The 26,508-nt window shown below is 46.9% G+C and overlaps 2 protein-coding genes and 1 non-coding gene across 4 annotated transcripts; 2 read left to right on the plus strand and 1 right to left on the minus strand.

The window, feature by feature from the left end:
- Positions 1-2,029: 2,029 nt before the first annotated feature.
- On the minus strand, positions 2,030-23,286 carry Pfas (phosphoribosylformylglycinamidine synthase). 2 transcript variants are annotated; one of them, XM_028780094.1, is made up of 29 exons: positions 23,220-23,252; positions 22,162-22,265; positions 18,067-18,242; positions 17,072-17,207; positions 16,308-16,413; positions 15,690-15,879; positions 15,461-15,566; positions 15,033-15,173; positions 14,790-14,914; positions 14,552-14,680; positions 12,681-12,812; positions 12,433-12,561; positions 8,533-8,606; positions 8,265-8,421; positions 7,881-7,942; positions 7,612-7,773; positions 7,212-7,334; positions 6,951-7,082; positions 6,475-6,705; positions 6,143-6,323; positions 5,972-6,055; positions 5,600-5,755; positions 5,288-5,407; positions 4,879-5,024; positions 4,576-4,783; positions 4,378-4,469; positions 4,183-4,297; positions 3,199-3,522; positions 2,030-3,110 (listed from the first exon to the last, which is right to left on the minus strand). In XM_028780094.1, exons 3-29 carry the CDS (start codon positions 18,206-18,208, stop codon positions 2,800-2,802), a joined length of 4,014 nt encoding a protein of 1,337 aa, XP_028635927.1. In that variant the 5' UTR covers positions 18,209-18,242; positions 22,162-22,265; positions 23,220-23,252; the 3' UTR covers positions 2,030-2,799. The 2 variants fall into 2 exon arrangements, with proteins under 2 accessions (XP_028635927.1, XP_028635928.1); XM_028780095.1 differs by lacking the exon at positions 22,162-22,265 and having other exon boundaries at positions 23,220-23,286.
- LOC114631799 lies at positions 10,152-10,258 on the plus strand. The gene has a single exon (XR_003713002.1). It is a non-coding gene; the product is annotated as a U6 spliceosomal RNA (small nuclear RNA).
- A 2,629-nt stretch (positions 23,287-25,915) lies between the features above and the next one.
- LOC114631784 (cytochrome c oxidase subunit 7C, mitochondrial) lies at positions 25,916-26,309 on the plus strand. Its single transcript, XM_028780191.1, has one exon. The coding sequence runs from the start codon at positions 25,997-25,999 to the stop codon at positions 26,186-26,188; it is 192 nt and encodes a 63-aa protein (XP_028636024.1). The 5' UTR covers positions 25,916-25,996; the 3' UTR covers positions 26,189-26,309.
- The last annotated feature ends 199 nt before the right edge of the window (positions 26,310-26,508 follow it).

The following is a 26,508-nucleotide window of genomic DNA, read 5'->3' on the forward strand; positions in this document are numbered from 1 at the left end:
TAAAGGGTTACAGCATTGGAAAGCTTGAAAACCTCTGCACTAAGCCATCTTGCCCACTCAGGTTTAAAACACCATCTTCATAAATATTTACATTATAAACATATAAATTTGAGACAGTGCCCTAACTAGCCTAGAACTCACTATGGAGATCAGGCTAGCCTTCAGCTTACAAAGATCCACCTGCCTCTGCCTCCTGTGTGTTGGGATTAAAAGCATGCACCACCATAAGCAAAATATATATTCTACAGCATCAAAGGGAATGTTCACATGTCCAAAATGCTGCTTAGGTCGGAAATCAGCATTTGGTAGAAGACCATGATTTCAAGATTACTCTCAGCTACATGAGTTCAAAGCCAGCCAGGAAAACATATGGGTCTTGAAAATACAAACAAAATCCTTAGACTCATTCTACTTAGGAAGTTTCTTTGCAATGTAATAAGGAAGATCTGACTTCCCATCTCCAAATGTCTTCCTTCTGTGGTGCTGGAGGGAGATCAAACTCAAGAAACATACAAATACCAGGCAAGCGTTCTACCACCCAGATGAACATACAACTTGCAACTTAACACCTATTCACCATTGATGCCTTTTGGGGGCGCTACTTCTGCAGAAGCACAAGTGTTCTGCATTCCCTCAAACCCTGAAATATTTAGAGATCCAACATGTAAGTGTTTTTAATAAGGAAACTCCTTTAATCATGACATAGAGCTTCTTAGGGGGCTACCTGAGTCTACCATACAAGTAGGAAGCAAGGGATAATGGGAGATGGCTGTCAGCAAAAACAGCTACAACCAAGACATGTGATCTGTGACTGCAGGATCATCAAAAGCAGATGTAGCTCAGTGGGTAGAGCACTTTGCTGTCCTTTTCTTTTTTTTTTTTTTTTGGTTTTTCGAGACAGGGTTTCTCTGTGTAGTCCTGGCTGTCCTGGAACTCACAGGGTAGTCCAGGCTGGCCTCGAACTCAGAAATCCGCCTGCCTCTGCCTCCCAAGTGCTGGGATTAAAGGCGTGCGCCACCACGGCCCGGCTTTGCTGTCCTTTTCAAGTTGTAACCAATCATAGACAGCTTATCATTAAACTTTCTTTTGTTAACTGGAAAACGCCTCTCAAATACCTTAATCTTTATGTTAGACACATAAATTACCCAGTACCTATTTAGCTTGGTGGTACAAGCTAAGGAGCTATTATTTCAATTCTATTAAGACTGTAGGATTCCATTAGAGCAGTGCCTGGCACCATTACTGATCAAGGAACAAGAAGAAAACTGAACGGCCAGGCAGTAGTAGCATATGCCTTTAACCCCACCACTCAGATGGATCTCTGAGTAGGAGGCCAGCCCAGTCTACAGAGTAAGTTCCAGGACAGCCAGGGCTAAACAGAGAAAAACCCCATCTTGAAAAGTCAAAACAACAAAAAACAAACTCCAATAGCTCAGGGCTCTGCTCTAGGAAGGCAGGTGTCAACTACTTTAAGGTGGCCGCTAAATTAGGAGAAGCAAGAATCAGGAGTGTGGCTGGACAGACGGCTCAGTGGTTAAGAACACCGACTGCACTTCCAAAGGTCCCAGCAACCACATGGTAGCTCACAGCCATCTGTAATGGGATTTGGTTCCCTTCTGGTGTATCTGAGCACAGTGACAGTGTACCTATAGAAATCAAAGAAATACATGTTAAAAAAAAAAAAATCTGCCATTCTCTTTTTTTTTGGGGGGTGGGGGTGGGGTGCTGAAGAGATGGCTCATCTGGCGCCCTCTTCTGGACTGCTGATGTATATGCAGCCTAGTACTCATATTAAATAAAAATTTTTTAAAAATATATTAAAAAAAATATTTTTAAAAAAGAAATCAGGAGCCGGGCGGTGGTGGCGCACGCCTTTAATCCCAGCACTTGGGAGGCAGAGGCAGGCGGATTTCTGAGTTTGAGGCCAGCCTGGTCTACAGAGTGAGTTCCAGGACAGCCAGGGCTATACAGAGAAACCCTGTCTCGAAAATCCAAAAAAAAAAAAAAAAAAAAAAAAAAAGAAATCAGGAATGTAATCTGAGTTGGCACAGGTCAGCCCCTTAAGCATGGCCGGAAGCAATGATTCCTAACAACTAGCAGAGCATGTCTGAAAGGGAACCAGAAAGCTGTTCTTTTCAGATGAGAGCGGAGGCTGGGAGGAGATGATGCACATGATTCTTAGGCCCTGAGCCAATGCCAAGCATTGTGGCACTCACCAGAGAGTCTGACACTAAAGAATTCTGAGTTTAGGGACAGCCTGGGCTATAGACTGAAAGCCCATCTTACAGAGCCAAAGAAAAGGGGACGTGACAGCTCACTCAGAGCTCTAACCAAAAGAATGAGGGATAACACCGGGCAGTGGTGGCACACACCTTTAATCCCAGCACTTGTGAGCCAGAGGCAGGCGGATTTCTGAGTTCCAGGACAGCCAGGGCTACACAGCTACACAGAGAAACCCTGTGTCGAAGAAGAAGAAAAAAAAAAAAAGACTGAGGGATAACAAGGTGATGATCCCAGGAAGGACTGCCAGTAAGTCTTTGCCCATGCCCTGCACTGTCAGCAGCTGTCCTTGGAGCCTGAGGTTACTTGCTGGAGATCCATGTTAAACTCAAGAACTGAAAGCGGCTCCTGCAGGGGCAAGGCTAAAATGAGCAGTGCAGCTGAGGCCATCTCAGCATTTTGGTTCTTGCTGCCTAAGATGCTTTTGGAAATCACATGGGGATACCCCTGAAGGCAGTGGGGAAAGAAGGCAACAGACTCAAAGGGTGAGCTGTGGGCCAGGGCTGTCATGCGGCTTCCTCAGCAGCTATCCTCCTGGGTCCAGTTCCGAGCATTGATGAAGAGCTGTAGCCACGGGGACGTGGAAAGACCATCAAAGGGAGAGGGTCGCCATGCCCACTGCCAAAGCCTCACAGCTCGCTCAGGGTGTGGCATGAGTGCCAGATGGCGACCGTCTTGGGAGCAGATGCCAGCTATGCCCCTTGGAGATCCATTGGGGTTCAAAGGGTACTGCTCTGTGGGGTTCCCATCATCGTCTGCCCAGTGCAGAGGAACCAAGCCCTTGGCCTCAATCTTGGCTTGGAGTTCAGGAGAAGAAAACGCCATGTAACCTGGAAGTGAAGGAGAAAAGAGTGGAGGCCAAGTTCCTTCAGGGCCATCCCCAGCCTGCAAACCCTTCCCTGCCTTCCTCAGCCTGACCTTCCCCATGAGCACTCCACACAGGCAGCACAGAGCCTTCCATCCCTCGAAGCATCAGGGCCGGCCCTGGCTCCACACGTACGGTGGCCCATCGGGACTCAAACCGCCCAGACAGATTGTGGCGGAGCAGGAGGCCTGGCTGTGTTGGCGGGGAGTTGTGACCTGGCTCAACTTGTTCTTCATTGGGATCACTTCCCACCCAGCCCAAAAGAGCCAGCAGCTGACAGCCATTACACACGCCCAGGCTAAAGGTATCTGGCCGCCTGCGGAAGCGTCCCAGCTCTTCCCTGGCCTGTAGATTGAAGGTCACTGCAGCTGCCCAACCTAGGAAGAACAGGTAAGTCAGAGTGAGATGTAAAAGGCCTGATTAAAGCAGAAGCAGGGAGTGAAGGGAAGTAACATCCCTCTAGTCTAGAATCAGGTCTTTTCTTCAGACCCCGGGACAAACTTGAGGGAAGAAACAGCCTGGTCTGCTTCAACCAGATAACTTGACAAGGGAATCCATGAATTTCTTTATGCTAAGCCAATTTTTTTTTTTTTTCAAATGCTATGTAGTTGTCTAAGATTCAACAGTAAGATTTCACACCTGTAAATCCCATACTTGAACAGCTATGGTAAGATGGCTTCCAAGGCTACTTTGTGAGTTTGAGCAGCCTGGGCAAAGAAGGCAAAGATTTCACACACAAAAAGCCTGACCTTTTGCCCTCTCTTGATCTAGTTGTGCTGAACCATCTTTCCACAGAACACGACAGTCTGATCAAGTAGAAGAGCAGCCAACTGTTCAGATGAGACAAGCCCTCTAGGCTTGTACAGCTCTGGAAAGTCAGACATCCTCCTGCTGGCCTGAACCACATCTGGTCCTGAACCAGAGCACTCTGCCTGACTTTGTGGGGGCAACAAGTTGGCCACAGCCTGGGCAGAAGCAGCCAAGGATGTTTTACCAGGGAATGTAGGAATGGCAGACGCAGTAGTCCGCACACTGACCTTTTGCAGAGCCCAAGACGTCCGCGTAGCTGAAGCCACCCACGAAGGCCACACCACGGAACGTGTCCAGCCTGATAGCCCCAGAGCAGAGATCCTGCATGGTCACATCCCACACCTAACACAACAGGGAGGACACTGTTAGAGGACAGCCATGACAACATCAAGGTCTCCAGCTCTGTAAGGCACCGGGCTTACCTCAAAGCCAGCCAAGTGAAAGGCATCAGCCATTTCTCGGTCTCCATTGCTGCCCTCTTCTCGCAAGATGGCAACTCGAGGGATGGGACCACCTGGGAGATGTGTCTTTGAGCAGAATGCTACCTATCCACTCTAAAACCCCAGATACCGTCCCCAGAGCAGATCCAAGCACCCAAGCCTCTGTGCACACTTCCTTACCAGGTTTACAGGGCACAGAGGCCACAGGAAAGGTGGGCGGCAGGCAGTAGCTGGGTCCTGTCCGCTCCTTCAAGCCCTGTTTCTCCTCTGTCACACAGCGTGGCTCTGCCTGCAGTAGGTCCAGCTGGAAACTTGTTTCCTCCCAGAGGGCTCTCAACTGCCCAACAGGCTCCTCTACAACCACAGTCCCATTCACTGACACTCGGACCTGCAGAAAGGAGAAAAGTGTGGCCCCATGGTGGTTTCAGAGTGGTATTTGCTGACAGGCTCACAGTAACACTACACTCTCCCTGGCTACCTCACCATGGCCTGGGGTCCAGCCTCGCCTGTGTGGCCCAGTTCCAGACAGTGTAGGCCAGCACTCTGGTACCTCTGCAGTACTCCAGCTACATCTGCCTCCTGTACCTCCAACAGCAGACCCGGCTCCTCCGCAAACAGCACAGGCAATGCTAGGAAAGAGATGGGGGTGAGTCAGCATGACTGGGATGGGGCCAGGACTCAGCTGAGACAGAATCTGGAGGAGCTCACGGAAGCTGTACCAGACACTATGAGAGATCTTAGAGGGCCACAGTTCAGAACATGAAGATGGCAATGGAGGATTCAGCTGGGATTCAGGAGATAGGGTCAGAGATACAGCATTCTTTACACCACAAGGTCTACAAGGAAAGGAAAGGAAGCAGCCCAGGCCTTAGGCTAGACCCAGGCAACTCACCATGGATCCCAGGGGCAGGTACATCTACCTCTATCCCACAGTTCCCAGCAAAGGCCATCTCTAGAAGGCAGGTGACAAGCCCCCCATCACTGACATCATGGCCTGAGGAAAGACGGCGGTCTGGAGGAACAAAGAAAAGTTCAGTCATCTCAGGCCAAGCCTGTCGCTCCACAGCATCTAGAAAGCCACTGAGTGTGACAAGGCAGGCACTCACAGAGAATCTGACCTGTAGGCACCTCACACTCACTTGTTCAGGAGGCAACTGCCCCCCCCCCCCCCACAACTGCACCTATGTACCAGGGCCTCACTCACCTTTCAGCAGCCCCTGGGTGATATGAAAGGCACGCACAAGGTTCTCAGGAAGGTCTAGATCAGGAGGGTGCTCCCCGAGCTGAGAGAAACACTGGGCCAGAGCCGTTCCTCCCAGCCGGTGCTGCCCGGGGCTCAAAGGCACATAGAGTAAATGACCTAAGGAAGCAAAGAAGGGGACAGCAGCTCAAGACCCTGCCTTAAAGTGTTTCTAGCTCCACATTCACAGTACACAGTAAGACATCCCAACTGCCAGTCCTAGAAAGCAGCACAGCTCAGGGCTGAGATGAGGGGGACCAGAACTCATAAAGTCAACCTCAAAGCAAGGAATAAACTCAGAACAGATATACAAAAACAAGGGGGATGGAGCTATACCTTTCCCTCCAGGATGTTTGAGGTCTGGGGTCACAGTGGCTGTGATGTCTGGACAGACAGCATATGCTGAAATGACCAGTGATCCTACAGAGCAAAGAGAAATGAGAGCATGTGAGGCACCAGCCCAGGCCCACAGGTCCTTCTTCCCTCTCACAAGGGCCTCATCCTTACCAGGAGCCTGCACGGTCTCAGTGCCGACCCGGGCAGCCATGCTGAGGGAGTCCTTGCCACCATCTACTGCCACACCCAGTGCTGCCATCACTGTCACCATAGCCTCACAGGCATCGGCCAGCGCTGCACCCTCACCTGGGAGCTTGGCTGCCCACATCCAGTTCCCACTGCACTTTACATCCTAGGAACAGTGGGGACACAGACACGGCATTGGAGAGGCAGAGTGATGCAGAAGGCCTGGGAGTTTATGTGCAAAAAACAGTGGGAAAGAGGGAGAGTGACTGATGGACACAGAGGCCCAGAACTGCAGGACAAAGCCACGGGGGACTCACTCGGAGATCGGTGACCAGAGCAAACACCAGGTTGGTGAGGGCCTCAGACACAGCTAGTCTGGCAGCAACCTTGGGGTCCAGCAGGCTCTTGACTGGCTGCTCTCCCAGGGCTGTGGCGGCCCCTATTAGCTCCTGGTGGCTCAGTGCCACGACAGCCACGTCAGCCAGAGGAGTCTGCAGAGGCCCAACACACTGCTGTTGAGCAACAAGGCCACCCACAGAGCGATCCACCTATGGAACACAGATGCAATTGGCAACCGAGAAGAAGGCAAGGGTCAACAGAAGGGTGGGGTAGCCCCTGAACTGAAAGTGAGAACATATCAAGGTGGGTAGCAGGGACAGTAGGCCGTTAAGGGTGCTCTGCCCCCATCCCTTCATTCCCAGAGCCTAGGAAACCCCAGTGGGGGAGAGAGCCAGGATGAATGACAGGAAAAAATGAAGAAGGCTAAAGCAGCCAAGTGGGGTACAAGGAGGACCTTGTTAGTGAGGTAGCGTTTGCTGGCCACAGCAGGCAGCCTGAGGACCCGGTCCAGAGCTTGCCGCACACTCAGCTCTGGGGGCAAAGCCAAAGGCTGCAGCATGGGGGGTTTTCTTTGGAGGATGAACTCCTGAAATGGAGGAGGCCAAATGTAAGCACCTGGGAAGAGCAGGGCACACTGGTGGCAAACAAAGGCAAGGGGACATCAGTATGGCAAAAAGGCCACTGTAAAATACACTCCCCTGCCTGGCTCACATACCTTCTGAGGCATCTTTCCCAGAACCCAGTCAAGGTCCAGGTCCACAGGGGTTGGTGGTGTCAGGGGGGCATCTCCCTGGCCACTTTTTCCTACCAGGCATTCCCGATCATCCACTAGCACGATCTGTGGACCCCAAGGACAGCCCCCAAAGAAAATGAGACCTTCGACACTGGCAGGGAATGTGCCCAGAGAGCAGGAAAAAATGTCCCCACCCTGCCCTGCCTGGCTTCCTTGGGGAGCTCCTCCTCTTTCCCAACCCTAGCTCCGTCCCCAGCTCCTCTTAGGCACACTCTTCGCTGGATCTCATTTTGCTCCTTCAACACTTCTCCCCCAAGCCCACGCACCCAGGCAGCCCAAGCCTGCCTAGAGCATCCACTCTGGATCGTCGGTGACAACTCACTCTCTTGTCTCCAGTGATTGTCCCCACAAAACAAGCTGGGCAGCGCTCCCGGGCACTGACACGACTCAGGAAGTCCCGGTCAGAGGGCCTCAGCAGAAGTGCATTTGACTCCTGGTACTCAGCCCCCCAGATTTCCAGTGCATTCAAAGTTGGGTCACCCAGCTGCACGGACATGAGGGAAGAAAAGGAAGGGTCAGTGAGCACTGCTTTGCTTCACAGTGTTGTTGGGGAGAGAGGACAGCCTGGCTTTAGGGATGAAACCTATGTACCTGGAAGCGGCTGGTATAAATGACAGCTCCTGCTGGGTCACTCAGCTCCTTTAGGACATTGCCTGTTGAGAGAATGGCAGGGAGAGGTGGCAACCTAGTCATGGTTAGTCCCAGGAAAACAAAGCGAGTTTCTGGTCTCCAGAAGAGTAGCTGAAATCCTGGGAGTCCCTGGCAGAGCTGCTGCTTCACACTCACTATCTAGCCTCCTGCAGCAGCAGCAACAGCAGCAGTGTCTACCCCTGTACCCCTCTACCCTAGGCTGTCCAGCAGGAAGAAGGTGCAGCACAGCCTGGTGGTTGGCTGCACATCCTTAGTGCTTCTCTCTAAAGCAAATCTGTAGCAGACCAAGTAGACCGAGTCCCTTGTCCTGACCACTTCCCTCACCGTTGCCACCAGCACCCTGGTCATGAAGGCTGCAAATGGGGTTTCCTTCTGGGGCCTCCACACAAGCCCGGATCACACGATTCATCTTCTGCTCCATTTCTGGGTCTCCCCGTTGCACAGCTCCAAAGTCCAGGTCACTGGTGTTGTCTCCCTGAACCTGAGGAAGCACAGGGCACGGCTCATCTCAGGGAGTCCTGAGAGCTCCTACACTAGCACCCATGAGGGCCCAGTGATAGGAAAGTTGGCTTCCTTAACTATTCTCACTCACCTGCACAGACGAAGCAGCTCCACCCCCAACTCCAATCCTATAGACAGGACCCCCAACCTTTACAACCTCCATGCCTGCAAGGAAGGAAGGTTGAACCAGAACCAGAAGCTACACAGAAGGCTGTGAAAGCAAGGCAACAGGAATGCAGAAGAGGCAGATACGAGGGACAGCACTGTCACAGTCCACTGAGCAGAAGGGAGAGCAACCACACACTTGAGGAAGACACTGGGACAATAATAAAAATTATAGTGCCACAGGGTTGAAGAGAGGGCTCAGTGCTTAAGAACACTGGCTGCTCTTTCAGAAGACCTGGATTCAGTTCTCAGCACCTACAGAAGGGCAACACACAACTGCTTCCAACTCCAGTTCCAGAGGATATGATGCCCTCTTCTGGCCTTTGAGGGGACTGTACACTCATATAGTGCCCACATGCAACAAAAGTCATACACATAAAGTGAAAATAAATAACTAGTTTTTAAAAATTACCAACACATCTATTCTCTAATGGGGAAAATATATGTTGAGAAATTCACCTTACAGTTTTATTCACATGTAAAAAACCATATATGTACAATAGTAAACACTGAATTAGCTGTTTTAGCAAATATAAGAAATAATACAAGGCCTTTACAGATAGATTGCAAGGCATTACTGTTAGGATGGCATATTCCCCATATCTTATCTGTAGATTCAACATAAATATGAATATAAGTATAGATAGTTTAAACCAATCAAAACAATCTCTTTTAACTATCAAATAAAGGATTTATCTTTACTTGTACATTAATGTGTGTGTCCGTGCATGTGAATACAGGAGCCTATAGAAGCCAGATGTCAGAAGCCTGGAGCTGGATTTGCAGGCAGTCATAAGCCTCCTGACATGGGTGCAAGGAAGCAAACTTGGGTCCCCTGCAAAAGCAATACACACTCTTAACTCTACCACTGAGCCACATTCTCAGCTCTTTCTGCTTCTAGAACTTACTACATTGCTTCAGTAATAAATATAGTGTAGTACTAACATTAAGAGAAGATAGAAATCAATTGAATAGATAACTGTTCGTTGGGGAACGAACCCACATATCTATAGTCAACTGACTTGGTGTGTGCGGCTGGACACTGACCCCAAGGCCTTCCACATGCCCTAGATACATGCCCACAAATGCAGATGGCTTATCACATAATATTCTTCCCAAGGATCTGAATTTGGTTAATTTATGTTAGGCAGCTCATAACCATCTGTAACTCTAGCTCCAGGATGGCCTCTTCTAGCTCCCATGAGCACCCAGGAGCACATGGCATACATACAAACATACACACATATTTTTAAAGTAAGACACAAACAGACACACAGACACACACAGAGTCAGATGTGGCATATATCTTTAATCCCAACGCTACGGAGGCAGAGACAGGTATGATGCCTGTGAGTTCTAGGCCAGCCTGATCTGCATAGAGAATTCTTGGAGTTACAACTAAGGCTACATAGTGAGATCCTATCTCAAGAAAGAAAGAAAGAAAGAAAGAAAGAAAGAAAGAAAGAAAGAAAGAAAGAAAGAAAGAAAGAAAGAAAGAAAGAAAGAAAGAAAGAGAAAGAGAGAGGGAAGGAGGAAGAAAGAAAGGTGCTCAATTTAGTAGCACATATTCTAAAATGGGAAAAATACAAAAAAGATTAGCATGTTCCCTGCATAAGAATGACATGTGAATTTGTGGAGCATTCCATATTTTTCTATAAATATGAATATATGTGCATAGATATATTTAACACCAATTAATGATAAAGAGGACACAAATTTCAAAGAAAGCCAAGAAGGATATATCAGAGGGTTTCGAAGGAAGGGAAAAATGATGTAATTCTATTAAAATCTCAAAAAATAAAATAAAAATAAAAATATTAAGAAAAAAGATGTGTATGTATTTTGTTTTGTTTTTTAAAAAGGCAGACACCTGGATCTGTCTGTATAAGCAGGAAACACCACAGGGAGGACCAAACTAACTAGTTGAGCAACAACAAGTGTGTTGGAGGCATAGGATATAGAGCCAGAGGAAGTAGTTTTCCCTCCCTAACCTCACCTTTGGAGGTATGTGTGTATATCTGACAGGGTCCCAGATAGCACAGGCTGGCCTCAAACTCAATACAAAGCAAAGAATGACCTTGAATGTCTAACCCTCCAACTCCAGAGTGCTAGGATTATGTTGCAGGAAATTAAAAAAAAAAAAAAAAAGGACTGACAGGCTTTCCAAGACACTGCCAGCAACTCTCTGCCCTGAAGTGGTCCCATCACCTGTCTCTAGCTAGTCCCCGAAGCGACTGGTTATGGTATTCCCAGTTCCAGTTTGCTTGTCTCTGGAGCCACTACTTAGTTCCTTCTCAGCCAAAACACCCCTGTGGTCAGTGGTCTCACATTCTAGAAACCCTGTAACGAGGTGTTCTCATCTCATCTCGGCAGGCTCTCTGCCCCCACCCCTCCAGATGTCTCCACCCGACTCGCTAATTTAATTTCCCTTGGCAGGGTCACTGCCACGCCAGCCCCATGCAATGACCGCCCACCTCGCCTGGATATCATAATACCCAGTAACCTAGTAAAATCAAAACTCTTGAAGCTCATAATTAGTCAGTTAGATTTATATAACAATAAGTACTCAATTCACAGGATGCCCGCACAATAACTGCAGAGCCAAATGATAATGATACAAGCTGCCCACCAAGATAAGACAAGTTAGCCCAATCATTCCATCCTATATGATAATCATAACTACCTGTGGCTATTTAAAACCACGAGGGACCAGGATCTTCCTGTCCATCCTCCATCTTGTTTCCTTCCTCTCCCTGAGCCCGCTCTCTGTCTCTCCAACTCTTACCTCTGCCTCCCTTTTCCCTGTCCAATCACAGGTCTCCTGCTACACTAATATTTTAATGTAATTGGGCAGGGAAAATACTGCTGCAGGATTACAGTCAAGGGCCACAATATCCGGTTTATGAGGTTCTCGAATCAAACCCAAGGATCTTCTTGTGTTAGTCCTGGTCCTACCAACTAAGCCTTATCTCCTGCCAAGCCTTTCAGGGCTTGAACCATACCCCATGAAGTTACCTAGCCAATCAACAGGACCTAGACATTTTCTCTTTAGAGACTTAGTTATCATGTTTTTTATATATGTATGTATATAAGTATTTGCTTACAAGTACGCATGTGCACCATGTGTACCTGTTGACCACAGATGCCATAGACCTGGAGTTACAGATGGGTGTGACCCACCATGGGGTGTTGGATTGAACCCTGGTCCTCTTCAAAAGCATTAGTGTTCTTAAGCTCTGAGCCACCTCTCCAACCTTTTCTTTTTCTTAGTTCCTTTTTTTTAATGATTTTTTTTAAAGACTAGGTTTCTCCATGTAGCCCTGGAGACTAGGTTTCTCTGAGATCCCTGGCTGTCCTAAAACTCAGTCTGTAGACAAGGCTGACCTTGAACTCAGAGATCCGGCTGCCTCTGATGGTGTATCACCACCACCTGACTGGTCTTAATTCTCAAGCATGCAGACACCAGCACACTATGGCACCTATGTGGAGGTCCGAGGACAACTGTCAGTTGCAGTTTCCTCCTCCCATCATGAGTCTCAGAGACTGAACTTAGGTCATCAGACTTGTTTGTCAAATGTCATTACCCACTGAGCCATCCAGCTGGCCTGGGACTTTGATAACGGCCCTGAACATAGTACCCACCACACAACTGGTAGGCATTCAATAAATGTTTGTTCTATTTAATTGAGCCAGCAGATAAAAGTCCTGAGCATAAAGCTAAATACAAATGGATAAACTAAATATAAATGCCCTCAGTTTCCTTCCTGTGGCTGTCTCATGCTAGAGAGGACGCTGGTTGGATGCAGAGAAGGGTGGTGGCTCTTACCTGGCTCTGGGGGCTCTTTGCCTACATGCTTGGCTTCCATGGACCCAATGCCTCCACTGAACATGATGGGCTTGATCCACTCACGCCTCTCACCACCTGGAAGCTGGAGACCCAAAGAACGGGCAAATCCTGGTGTGGAAGTGGAAAGAGGTTAAGTCCCACAGTGTCTAACACCACAGCCCCTGGGTCTCACCACACCCACAAGCCCCTCAGGAGCCTCAGTCATTCTTATACACCCTAAGGCTCACCAGCCAGCACTGGTTCTCCAAACTTGTTGCCATAGTCAGAGGCTCCATCACTGGCCTCAATAGCAACTTCCAAAGGCTTGGCAAAATTCCCAGGATACTGGAAGCTTGGATCCTCCCAAGGCAGACTATAACCTGAGGTGGAAAGATAAGGTTCAGTGGAATTATAAGAATGGAAGGCAAGAGCTGGAGAGGTAGCTCAGTAATTCAGCATGTCTAGCATGCACAGGGCACTGGGTTTGATCCCAAAAAGAAAGTGCACAGAAAAAAAAGAAAGAAAGGACACATCTTCAGAGAAGACTGAAGCCACCCTTGTGGTTTGCTTCAGAGCCTTGAACATGCTAAGAAAGAACTCCTACCACTCAGCCTAAAATCAGACTGCTTAAGTGCCCCCCACAAAGGCACTTGTGTGTTGTTTGTATGTGTGTGTGGGGAGGGTGCTGGGAATCAAACTTGGGGGCTTTACATGAGCAGTAGATAATTTTACCTTCTAAGCTATCCTTCGACCCCCTTGGTTTTTGTTTCTTGTTTTCCAAGACATGGTTTCTCTGTGCAGCCTTGGCTGTCTTGGAACTCTATAGACCAGGCTGCCCTTGAACTCAGAGATCCACCTGTCTCTGCCTCCTGAGTGCTGTGTTAAAGATGTGTACCACCATGCTCAGCACCCCTTCTTTGCTAAAAAAGACTTTTGTCATTTTCTAAAATGATTTGGATATATGTCAGTGTCTGCAGAGAGTAGATGTGTTAGATCCCCACCTAGAGCTAGAGTCACACAGGGACCTGTGTACAAACCAACAAGGGAGCTGGGAACCAACCTGAAGTCCCTGCACATTTAATTACTAAGCCATCTCTCCAGTCCATTGTGTAAGTTTCCTCTTCCATCCCTAAGAGATGCTCTTTAAGCAGGAAGATAAACAACTGAAAACAGCTTCAGAAAGTCCCTGAAATTGATCAGATCTACTAGGCTCCTCCCCAGCAGAGTAAGCAATAAATATGGAGAGTCCCTTGAATACTAACTGAGCTGAACTAAAGAGTCTAAGGCCAGACCAGCTGCCTAGAAGAAGCAGAAACCAGAAGAGCTGCCTAGAAGAGGTTTAGACCAGAGTCACTCAGAAGGACGCTGCAGCCTGCTGAGCTGCCTGCAGGCTGTTCTCTGTGCTTCATATCCCTAGCTTTTGTCACTCACGTCACCCATCCCAGGGTGGTCCTTGGCAATGCAGCTGTCTCTGAGCCATTTCTGTTCCTGTCAGTAACCCCTCACCCATAGTCCTTATGAGTAACTCTAATAAAAATCATTGGTATTGGTATTGGTTCACCATGTTTGACTATGGTGGTATCCAAACTTTTGTCTGTTGTGGGGAGAACAAATGTGTATGTTTTATCTCCTCAGGAAACATTTTGTCCCTTAGTCTCTTAAGGTTTTCTAAGAAACTGGATTTGGTGGGCAAGCACTGATCCTAAGATACCCCAGTCTCATGTTTTCTTACTAAAAGAATGATGGTTTCTAAAGAAAATCCAGTCTGGCAACCTCCAATTTCCCCTATTATACTGCTCATGTTCATGGTCAGCAGGGTGATTACTCTGAAGCTCTCCCTCCCAAGAAAAGATACCCAGCCTTTACATCTAAGAGCTGTAAGTGTTGGTGCCTGTCAGGACAGAGAATCTGGAAGGGAAGGTGGGATGAAGAGATAGCTCAGTGGTTAAGAGCACTGCCTGCTCTTCCAGAGGTCCTTAGTTCAAGTCCCAGCAACCACCTGTAATGCCATCTTCTGGTGGGTCTGAAGATAGTGACAGTGTATTCACATATATGAAATAAACAAATTAAAAAAAGAGAGAGAGAGAGAGAGAGAGAGAGAAAAGAAAAAAGATAAAACCTGGGATGTGCAGGTTTCCAAAGCAATAGCCAGCAGTGCCAGCTACCACATGGGCCCCACGGCCTGTGCACTGGACATCTCTGATGCGGCCGCCTGTGCCTGTGGTTGCACCGCTGAAGGGGGCCACTCCTGCAAAGAAAAAGCAAAAGAGATAATACAGAGATAAAACCATTCCCAATACTCTCCATGGAAGTAAGAACAATTTAGGCTCAGCCCCGAGGCCTGGGACCAAACTCACCTGTGGGGAAGTTATGTGTCTCTGCTGTGAAGACAACATGTCTAAGTCCCCGCTGTTGCCGGAAGCAGCTTGGTCGTGTAGAGTCCTCAGGCCGCAGGAATCGGACTTCCTTTCCCTGGATGGCACTGCGGACACAGTTACTCTACACCCTCTTTCTTTCCCAAGAACCATGCCAATCCAACCAGGGTCCAAGACCTCCCTCGTCTCCACCCCAAGGTCCCCTGAGCCCAGGGCACAGCCAACCTGCTGTTGTCACAGAACTTGAGGACATTGTTAGGGTTGGAGGATGCCTGAGTGCTCATGATGGACTCAAAGAGGGAACGTGCTAGCTTCTTCCCATCCACATGGAGCTGGCCCTTGAAGAACCAATGTCGGCTGTGCTCACTGCAGGAGTGACAAGGGGAGGGGAAGGTACATGGTCACTTCTCAGTGCTGCTCTTCCCAACAGCTTTCAACAGATCACAGCCAATTCATACTTAAGAGAGACAGTCATCATTACGTATTCTGCCACCGTGGCTTGTCCAGAAGCAAAGGGAGGTAAAAGCAAGATTTAACAGTAGACTCCCAGCAGGGTAAGGAGGCCAGACTCTCAGGAGATGCAGGAAAAGCACTGGTGGTGTTCCCTTCTGACTGCAAGGGCCGAGGCAGCAGACAATGGTATTCCTCCTCACCTATTGGACTGAGCCAAGTCAAAGACCTCTACTGTACTAGGGTTCCGCTGCAGCTCTTGAAAGCGCTTGGTGTAGAAATCCAGGTCCCAGGAGTCAAGAGCCAAACCTAGGAGACAAATCCCAGAAGAGCTGACAGCATGCTCCAGGCCACCATAGTCCACATCTCAGTAGTCCCACTGAACTGTGTCAGGCCCTTCCTTCCCCTCATCCTCCATGGACTCCTGCTCACCTAGCTCCTGGTTGGCCTTCTCCAGGGCAGGCCGACCCTCAGCTAGTATGTTGATGGTGCCCTTGAGTGGGGCTGGGTTGCTCTGAGGAGAGAAGCTCTGGATGGGGTCAGGATAGTGCTGCTCTGTCATCCGGTCGTGCAAGGCAGCCAGAGAAATGGCTTCCATTTCAGCTGTGGGATGGTTGGCAAACTGGTGGGAAGATACAGCCATAAGAAAACAAGAGAAAAGGTTGAAGAACAGAGAGAAAGGCCTCACTGTGGACCTCTAAGTTTCTCACCTCACTACTACATAGCACTACTTTTTCATTCTAGTGCAGATATCAAGGCCAGGGTTTGTATATGCTAGGTAAATTCCCACCACTGAACTATGCATACTCAGACCTTTCAGTCTTTGTTCAGACTAAAAGGATGCACAGAGAAGTCTGGGAAGTCAGGCTGGCCCATTCTCCCTTCAACCAGGTACCTTCAAGCAGCAAACCACCCAACCTTTTAAACATACAGGACAGGGCGAAAGCCAAGAGCTTTCCCCTGCTTCTCCCATGACCCTGCTGGAGTTTAGGATCTAATCTCTGGCCCACTTACTCCTCTTGATCTCCCACCACAATGCCCACACCTTACCGAGAGCCGGTAGCGCCGGGTGGCCTCTACTCGATCCACAGCCCTCAGCCCAGCAGCCTGGCACACAGAAACAATGTTGGTTGATGCTGGAGTAGAGAAATTCAGCCTGAGGAAAGAGTCAGACGGTTATGGTCTGAGGGCCTTGGCAAGAACCAGTTGGGAAGGTGGATCTTGCCCACTGCTATCTACCCAATACACCACTGGCCTCCTGTCTCAGTCTGGGTGCCAAGGACACCTGCTTTCAAAAATTAACCAGAGGCTGGAGAGACAGCTCCAAGTTTAGTTCCTTGCACCCATGTCAGGCTCACACCTGCCTGAAACTCTAGCTCTAGGGGGATCCGATGCCTCTAGCCTCCATTGGCACTACACTCAGGTACACAGACCCAGGATGGGAAACTTAACAACATCATGTTTCAAAAGAAAAGCTGTGCAGTGGGACAGTGCTCACTCAGCATGCATTAAGTCCTATGATCAATCCCTAGCCTAAGAAATGGGAATGGAGAGAAACCAGTGCAGATTCAAGTCCTCAGAGTGTAAGCTGTTGTTTCTAGAATAGACTTGGAAGCTAGTTCAGTTTTCAGGACATGTGCCCACACAGAGAAAATATTTGTATGATTTCCTAGGCAGAGGGAAGGATGGAACAAGGAAAACTGCCAAAGACTAAGAGGGAAAGGAGTGGAGGTGAGGGGTGGGTGGTGACTGTGAAAGGGGGACATGCCTGGGAACGTGGGAACAAGCTGCCCAGGAAGACATCTGACACATACCTGGGTCCCACCTCCAGCAACAAATCATTGGAGCCAGAAACAAGCCAGGACTCCTCAGAAACATCATCCTGCAGCAAAGGGCAGCCAAATAGCCACATTAACTTCTTCATCTCCTCAGCCCGTGGAAGGGTCTCAGCTGTAGAGACAAGACACAGGCACCTCCAGACATTGTCCCATGTACCAGATCACCTCCTTTAAGAAACCAAGACCTAGTCTTAGCACTATGGAAAGACGGACAAGGGGATCTCTTTGAGTTCTAGGCCAGCTTGGTCTACATTTCAAGCTCCAAGTACTACATTTCAAGCAGCCAGTACTACAACAGAGAGATCTGCCTCCAATTAAAAGCAAAGCAACAAAATCAGAATCCAATACTTAGGACAGATATGCAGGCACAAACACGCATACAGGTAAAACACAAACATAACCAATGTACCTGCAGCCAGTTCCAATCCCCAGGAAATCACATGGTGGAAGGAAGAGTCCTCTCACTCCCACATTCGAGTACCCATGCGCAGGTGCGCAAGTAAATCAGGAAAGCAGTAAAACAAGAGGCTAGAGAGATGGCTCAGGGGTTACTATAACTATCTGCTCTTACAGAAGACTCAATACCAATTCCCAGCACCCATATCAGAATAACACTTCTATCTCCAGCTCCGGGGGATCCAAAGCTGCCTTCTGAATTCTTGCATTCATGCACACATTCACACATACAAATCCATACATAAACATGCAATTAAAAATAAAAACAGAATGTAATAAGGAAGTAAAAAACAAAACAAAACAAACAAACAAACAAACAACAATAAAAAAAAAACACACCGACACTGGATGTGATACACTAGTCAGCCCAGCACTCAGAGAGAAGGCAGCATCAGGGGTTCAAGGCCATCCTCAGTCACAGAGAGAATTCGAGACCAGTATGAGCTACATGATACTCAGAGTCAAACAACCCACCAAAAAGCAAAACAAAATGTAAACCCAGCCTCTGTCCTCACCTGCCCAGTGCACATTGTAGCACAGCTCAGTCTCCACACTCTGAAGCGTCGGCAGTTTCTCTTGTAGTCTCCGGAGAACACGCCCAGATGCTGCCCCCTCATGGCCAGAGGGGCGGACATAAAAGTGAAGGACAGGGGCCATTTCTGCAGAGACTGTCTAGAGATGAATTTGGTTTCTAAAAAAAATAACATTAGTTGATTTTAAATTTCATGGACAGCCCAGACACTATGTTCTTAGTCCTGGGCAAAACCTCCAGGCATGAACACACACACACACACACACACACACACACACACACACACACACACGGGCATTCGTAGTGTGGGAGCGAGGGATATAGGCACTTTCTTTGGCCCAGGCAAGGTCTTAAGAATGCTACCATGAACAAATAAATCATACAATTTCAGGCTGGAGAGATGGCTCAGTGTGAAGAGCACCATCTGCTCTTCCAGAGGTCCTGAGTTCAATTCCCAGCAACCACATGGTGGCTCACAACCATCTGTAATGGGATCTAATGCCCACTTCTAGTGTGTCTGAAGAAAGCAATGGTGTACTCATATACATAAAATAAATAAATAAATAAATAAATAAATAAATAAATTTTAAAAATCATACAATTTCAGCTTAGTGTGGCTAACACTAAGGGACAGAAACACCAACCCCATAGGAAGAACTTCCTAGGATAAATGTCACCTGACATGAACTGAACATTTTTCATCCTCTGCCTAATACAATATGACAATGTTTGAACAGGGGTCTTTAGGAGTGTTAGGGTGATACCCTCACGAATGAGATTAGTGTCCTAAGAAGCTGGTGAGTTAGATCTCTTCTACCATGCACAGATACAAAGCCAGCAGTGTGAAATCTGAAAAGTGTTTACAAGAAAATGACTGTAAGAAGGAACCAAACTGAAGTCATTTTGAATAAAACTTCCATTTTGAATAGGGGTCAAGTAAAGTTTAAGTTCTCAAGACCTCCCTGGGTAACTGATAAATGCTAGGCAAATCACCATGCCACAGTTGAATAATCCAACCAATGAGAACAGGGTAAGTGTACCACAAAGACATGTTCCTAAATCCTGACTGATGGGATAACTTGGCACAGATATTTGTGAATTTCAGGCTTAAAAACTCTGTACAGGCCGGGCAGTTGTGGCACACACCTTTAATCCCAGCACTTGGGAGGCAGAGGCAATTGGATTTCTGAGTTCAAGACCAGCCTGGTCTACAGAGTGAGTTCCAGGACAGCCAGGGCTACACAGAGAAACCCTGTCTCGAAAAAACAAAAACCAATCAACCAAACAAACAAAAACTCTGTACCATTCTGACTTGGGGTCACATCAGCTCCAGAGTCTGTGGCCCTGATCCATCAGTAGTGTCCAAGTAAAATAAAATTCTGTCATCTGCTTAAGTACTTTCTAAGATGAAAGTTGAAAGACATAGTCAGCTCCAGAGTCTATGCTATTATCTGACTGCTCAATTCAAATAAAGATCTTGCTCTGCTGGAATCTTCTGACTGCTTGGGTTGCTTTGGATGTTGACACCAACCATGCTGGCCCTTTGACCTCAAACATCCAACCTCTAGAATTATGAGAAGTCCTGTTGTTAATGAGTTGCACAGTCTATGGTACTTTGTCAAAGTAATTATCTGAGGCACAAATCTGGAGGAGGATGGACTAGACCTGGCTGGTGACATCGAGTAACAGATCCTGGTTTCACTGCTTTCAAAATATCCAAAGCCTGATAGAATCCGCCCCGATTTCTGACTCCTTGTTTCACAGCAGGAGCATGCCTTTGCTCACCAACTCTGTGTCTCTCCATTCTTCAAGATGAGCTCATTACACCAACTCTGAGATGTTTTCACTGCCAAGCGCTCACAACACCTCGCTTCTAGAAAGCTCCCTCAGAGCTTAGGGCTTCTAATCTGCACCATTCATTCAACTATCTGCCCACACATGGGCTCACACATGTACATGGCCTCTTCCAGAGGAGGCAGGAGGGAAAGAAATTTTACTACTTCACATTTCCACTTGTATGACTCAAACCTGACTCATTCAAAACTGAATGCTGCTGGGCATGCTGGCACACACTTTTAATCCCAGCACTCTGGGAGGGAGAGGCAGGAGGATCTCTGTGAATTCAAGACTAGCCTCAATACAGTGAGCTCCAGACCAGCCAAGGCTACACAATATATACATATGTATATGTATGTATATGTATATGTATATATATATATATATATATATATATATATATATGTATATACACACATACATATATATATGTACACACACACACACACACACACACACACACATATATATATATTTTTTTTTTACTTCACAGGCCAGTGGGATGGCTCAGCAGGTAGACACTTGCCACCAAACTTAATTATCTGAGTTTGATTCCTAGAACCCACTTAATGGAAGAAGAAAGCTAACTTTTACAGATTGTTCTTTGCCTTCAAGTGTGTTTGGGGACCTCAGATACAGGCTAAATACTAAGGTAATGGGCCTGATCACAGATTGGGGACAAAAATTTTTGTAACTAAACTGAATTTTTTTGTTTTTGTTTTTGTTTTTCGAGACAGGGTTTCTCTGTGTAGCCTTGACTGTCCTAGAACTCACTCTGTAGACCAGGCTGGCCTCGAACTCAGAAATCCCCCTGCCTCTGCCTCCCAAGTGTTGAGATTAAAGGCGTGCGCCACCACTGCCCAGCGTGAATTTCTTTCAGTACACTGTCCATAACCAGTATTGTGCAGCTGCCAATCCAGAGGCTACTTAACTGTTTTTACAAGTCCTTTCAGCAGCAAGTGATTCAATTCATTTTCTACTTCTTCACACTCCTCTCGTGGCTTTAAGGACACCAATATTCTTCTGAAGCTCTTTCCCTGGCTGATCTGGAGTCACCAGACCTGACTCTTATTCTCTTGTTCAGCTTCTAACTGTTAGGTGCCCAGGGTTCTGTCCTTATTTCTCTTCCTTTGTGTTAAGTGGTTTCATCCAGACCTGTGCTTTAAAGACTACCTAGTAAAACCAACCAATGAAATTGCCACCATTCAACTGTTAATTTAAAATGCCAATTTGATAGCATTAAAACTAATATTTGCCAAAACATTCTACAACTTTCCCCAACAGTGAACCTCTAAAACTCCAGATTGGTATATGTAAATACCATCACATCTACACATACGGGTGTCATTAATATAGCCAACAAGGGCTAAATATTTAACTCAAAATATTTGTCTAGAAGTCAAGAGGCCCTGGGCCAGTTTGATTCCCAGGACCATATAACCTGGGCAAAGTGGCACATATTCCTGCAATCCCAGCACAGGGAATGTGAAGGCAGAAGGATCCTGAGCTCAGTGTTCCTCAGGTACACAGTGAGTTTGAGACCAGCCTAGACTTATAAAGAGACTTCTCTTTCTTCCTCCCCTTTTCTTCTTTCGAGAGGAACAGTTTACTGAGTTCATGGGAAGGGGACTGGACGCTAGGCAGTAACTGTAGTACTGCTGGCAGCCCCAGTCGGGCAGATTTGCTATGCCTCTGCTCTTCTCTGTTACAGGAAACTCGTCTCCATCCAAACAGCTGCTCAACTGAACGCAGAGGCACAGGATTCAGTGATAAAGCACTTGCCTAGCACGTGCAAGGCCCGAGGCTCAACCCCCAGCACCAGGAAAAGTAAAACTAAAGCCAACCTTAACTGCTCTTTTCCCTCAGCCTCTCCATATAATCAATCTGAGAACAAATCTACTTCCACACATAATGTTAAATCTTTTGCCTTGTTCAGGTCTACTACCTCGCAAGTCAATGTCACCATTATCATTCATTTGGACTGATCAATGTATTGTTTTCTTTGTTGCTGTTCTTTGTTTTATGAGAAAAAGTTAGGTTGTCATATAGACCAGGCTGGTCTGGACATCAGTCTTCTTGCTTCTGATGTTGGGGCTTAGGGGACTGCATCACCACACCCAATTGCATTGAATTCACCAATGGTATGATTCCAATACTGTACAACTACATCCTATTTGCCATAAGATAATGTAAAGATCATGACTTCTATACTAGTGAGATGGTTTAATGGATAAACACTTGCCTCTGTAAGGTATGGTGGTATAGGGCCCGAATCCCAGGAGAAAGATGAATCTCAGTTTCAGGATTTATATAGTTCCAAGGCAACCAGGGCTGTATAAAGAGACCCTGTTTCAAGAAAACAAAACCAACCAACCAACCAAGTTGTTAAATGAATGTACCCAGCCGGGCGGTGGTGGTACATGCCTTTAATCCCAGCACTTGGGAGGCAGAGGCAGGTGGATTTCTGAGTTTGAGGCCAGCCTGGTCTACAGAGTGAGTTCCAGGACAGCCAGGGCTATACAGACAAACCCTGTCTCGAAAAACAAAACAAAAAATGAATGTACCCTTTATTCCCATCACATCTCAGTTCCCCCCACCCCCATACACACTGTCTTCCTTTAAAAAAAAAAAAATAGAAGCAAAGGTGACGAATGTCTTTAATCCCAGGGGGCAGAGGCAGGTGAATCTCTCTGAGTTAAAGGCCAGCCTGGTCTACAGAAGTTCCAGAGTTACACAGAGAAACACCCAGGGTCTCATTTAGCTCAGGCTGACCTCTAACTCGATGTATAACTGAGGATGTCCTTGAATTTCTAGTCCTTCTACTCACAAAACCTCTCGAGTGCTGTAATTCTTGATGATCTTCACAGCACCTGGTTTATGAGGTCGTAAGGCTCGAACCCAGGACCCTGAGCTACATCTGCAGCCCTCTGCAGTTATTAAGAAGTTTGTCTATCATTCCCAGCGAAATATAAGTTTCAGAAATAATGGAACAAGGTTTTATGTCGGGGCTGTATTCCCAACGGCTAGTATGGTGCCTGATTCAAAGCAAGTGGTCGACACATTTTTTGACGAATGAATGGGACCGTGAGGGGGCTATTTCAGTCTGGTCGTCCACCTACACCAAGTGCCTGCAGAACATGCGCTCCAACAGACCGAAGCTCTACGTAAGGCACGTGGATCCGGGTGGACCCAGACAGGCCTGATGGGGAAAACGACGCGGCCTGGATTCGGTTTGAATGTGTGAGCAATGGAACCTTATCAGCGAGCAAACTCAGGGAAGCACGCGCAAGTTTCACTCACCTAAAGCCGTTCACGCGGCGCCCAAAGCCCACGAATCTTGGCGGGCTGTACGTCATCAGAGAGCGCCACCGCCGGAGACCAGATTTGCGCGGGCCCGAGCGACCACGCCCTTGCTGTGGGAGGTGCCACTGCTCCCTGCTGTGGGTTGGGGCAGTTTGAGTCACAAACAAGAACTTCATTAGAGGCCCAATCCTGTAATCCCAGCACTGGGAGGCCAGAGCAAAAAACGGGGATCTTTGAATTCTAGACTAGCCTGGTCTACATAGTGAGTTCCAGGCCAGCCAAGGATGTACAGTGAAACTCTCTCAAAAAACAAAACGAAACATCCTCTCTGATGATTCTAACTTGTTGTCAATTTGACACACAAAACCATCCAGTACACTAGTCAAAATTATATTTAAAAAGTTAACATGTGCCGGGCGGTGGTGGCGCACGCCTTTAGTCCCAGCACTTGGGAGGCAGAGGCAGGCGGATTCCTGAGTTCGAGGCCAGCCTGGTCTACCGAGTGAGTTCCAGGACAGCCAGGGCTACACAGAGAAACCCTGTCTCGAAAAACCAAAAAAAAAAAAAAAAAAAATAAAAAAAAAAAAAAAAAGTTAACATGTAGGCTGGAGAGATGGCTCGGTGGTTAAGAGCACTATCTGAGTTCAATTCCCAGCAACCACATGGTGGCTCACAACCATCTGTGATGGGATCTGAAGCCCTCTTCTGGTGTGTCTGAAGATAGCTACAGTGTATTCATATATATGAAATAAGTAAATAAGTCTTTAAAAAAATTAACATGTAAAACTTTTTGGCTCTCTATATTTTCTCCTCCATCTGCCTTCTTTGTTTAAGCAAGATAAGTTGGTTTTTCCAAGGTCATTCAATTTAGAACTTCTGTTACCTTGATCTTGATGGAATGTAACAGTCTGAGATTTTCAGACTCATATGAAACCTAGAAAGTACACCCAAAAGCCTTTTAAAACAAACAAACAAACAAAAACCCCGAGAGTTCTTTGTGTAGCTTTGGCTGTCCTAGAACTAGCTCTGTAGACCAGGATGGCCTCTAACACACCTAGACTCAAGACTGGGATTATAGGCCTGGGCAACCACTGCCCCCTTCACAAAATATCCTTTTTAAAGACCCTGCCTAATGCAATACAGCCAGCCTAAGACCTGCAACAGACAAGAAATAAGAGACAATGTTTGAATAGATTCAGGTTCCTTTTATTTATTTAACATTTATTTATTTTATATATATGAGTACACTGCTTTCTTTATTAAGCTAGTATATTTATTTACATTGCTCTGTCTTCTGATAGTAAAGACTTCGTCTCTATATGCATAGAAAGGCTATGAAATATATGGCATATGTAGATATGAAATTTTTTTTTAATTGGGAAGAATTTCTAATGTGATAAAATGTTGCCAAGGTGCCGGACAGTGGTGGCACACGCCTTTAATCCCAGCACTTGGGAAGCAGAGACAGGCGGATTTCTGAGTTGGAGACCAGAGTGAGTTACAGGACAGCCTTGTCTACACAGACAAACAAACCCTATCTTTTTTTTGGTTTTTCGAGACAAGGTTTCTCTGTGTAGTCCTGGCTGTCCTGGAACTCACTCTGTAGACCAGGCTAGCCTCAAACTCAGAAATCTACCTGCCTCTGCCTCCCAAGTGCTGGGATTAAAGTCGTGCACCACCGCCCGGCCAAACCCTATCTCAAAAAAAAAAAAAAAAAAAAAAAAAGGTGCCTCACTCCTGTAATCACACTTGGGAAGTGGAGGCAGGAGAATCAGAAATTCAAAGTCATTCTTGGCTACATAGCATTGAGGTAAACCTGGAGTACATCAAGCCCTGACTCTAAAACAAGAAATAAACCAAATAAAATTTCAAAAGCAGGGGTGGGGGCGGGGAGGTTTTGTCCCAAGGTAAAATGACTAGATTTTACCAAATGGAGCAGGAACAATAAGGACAAAATAAAATATTGTAACCATATTGGAAGATGCTAGCGGATGACAAGACTTAGAGCTAGAGCTGATGAAAGCTGTTAACAGCCCCGTGGGAGGTGCTGGCTCAGTGGTTGGGAGGACTTGGCGTAGGACTGCCCACCCGTGTGTGAGCTTGTGCACTGAACCAGGTTGCAGGTGCTCTCAGTTCTCAGAGGCCAGATTCTGGCCAGATTTGTGAGCCATTGGATGAGGGTGCTGAGAACTGATCAGTAAGAGGTACCTGCTGTGCTTGCTCTTAACTGTTCAGGTATTTTTCCAGTACCAAAATGAAATCTTAAAAAACAAAAGGAAGCAAACACAATAGCCAGCTCAGGTTCATTATCGGCTCACACCGAGATTTGTTTTTTTTTTGGGGGGGGGATAAAGCAAAGGATCAGTCTTATTTGAGTGGAGGTCCTTAAAGGGTAAAAGACCTCCTTGTGCTGCTTCAGACAGCAGCTTGGCACTTTGTTTCTACCCATGCTGCTTCTGACCTGTTCCACCAGTGTTAAAATAGCCAGAAATTTAAACCATACCTATATCAATGAGATGGTGGGAGAAGACCCAGTCCAAACCCATTGCTTCTATCTACAAATCCTCAAACATGAATCCCAGGCTATAGGACACATGGTCGTTGATGAAGCTGCTGGCTTAGCTGTAACTCCTTTTGCTTCATGGCTGCCAGCCATCCTAGATTGCTGACATAAAAGCAGCTTGACGAAGGTCGTGAAGAAAGGGGAGTGAGGTAGTACGGCCATTTCTTCCGCCTTCCGTCTCTGCGTCCTTTGCAGAACTTCCAGCAGCGGCATGTTGGGCCAGAGTATCCGGAGGTTCACCACCTCCGTGGTCCGTCGCAGCCACTACGAGGAGGGTCCGGGGAAGAATTTGCCATTTTCGGTGGAAAACAAATGGCGATTACTGGCTATGATGACCGTGTACTTTGGATCTGGATTTGCTGCTCCTTTCTTTATAGTAAGGCACCAGCTACTTAAAAAATAAGGATATTTAATTCATCCCTTTAACAGAATGAAGAAAGTTTAAGAGATATGATCTGAAAATTGGATTAAACTCTTGAACTCTTATACTAGAAAAAATTGTAAAAAAACTAATGATATAAAAAAAAAAAAAGCAGCTTGACTATAGACATAGAAAAATAGTTTGAGCCGGGCGGTGGTGGCGCACGCCTTTAATCCCAGCACTTGGGAGGCAGAGGCAGGTGGATTTCTGAGTTCGAGGCTAGCCTGGTCTACAGAGTGAGTTCCAGGACACCCAGGGATACACAGAGAAACCCTGTCTCGAAAAACCAAAAAAAAAAAGAA

Source organism: Grammomys surdaster, unplaced genomic scaffold (genome assembly GCF_004785775.1).
Source record: "Grammomys surdaster isolate TR1022 unplaced genomic scaffold, NIH_TR_1.0 364, whole genome shotgun sequence".
NCBI lineage: Eukaryota > Metazoa > Chordata > Mammalia > Rodentia > Muridae > Grammomys > Grammomys surdaster.

Coding starts and splice junctions, on each gene's coding strand:
- Pfas (XM_028780095.1), bottom strand. CDS start 18,208: ATGGCCCCTGTCCTTCACTTTTATGTCCGCCCCTCTGGCCATGAGGGG. Junction 12,562..12,680: donor TGGAGAACCAGTGCTGGCTG/GTGAGCCTTAGG, acceptor CTTCCACACCAG/GATTTGCCCGTTCTTTGGGT. Junction 6,706..6,950: donor AACGCTACCTCACTAACAAG/GTCCTCCTTGTA, acceptor TGTGTTCCATAG/GTGGATCGCTCTGTGGGTGG.
- LOC114631784 (XM_028780191.1), top strand. CDS start 25,997: ATGTTGGGCCAGAGTATCCGGAGGTTCACCACCTCCGTGGTCCGTCGC.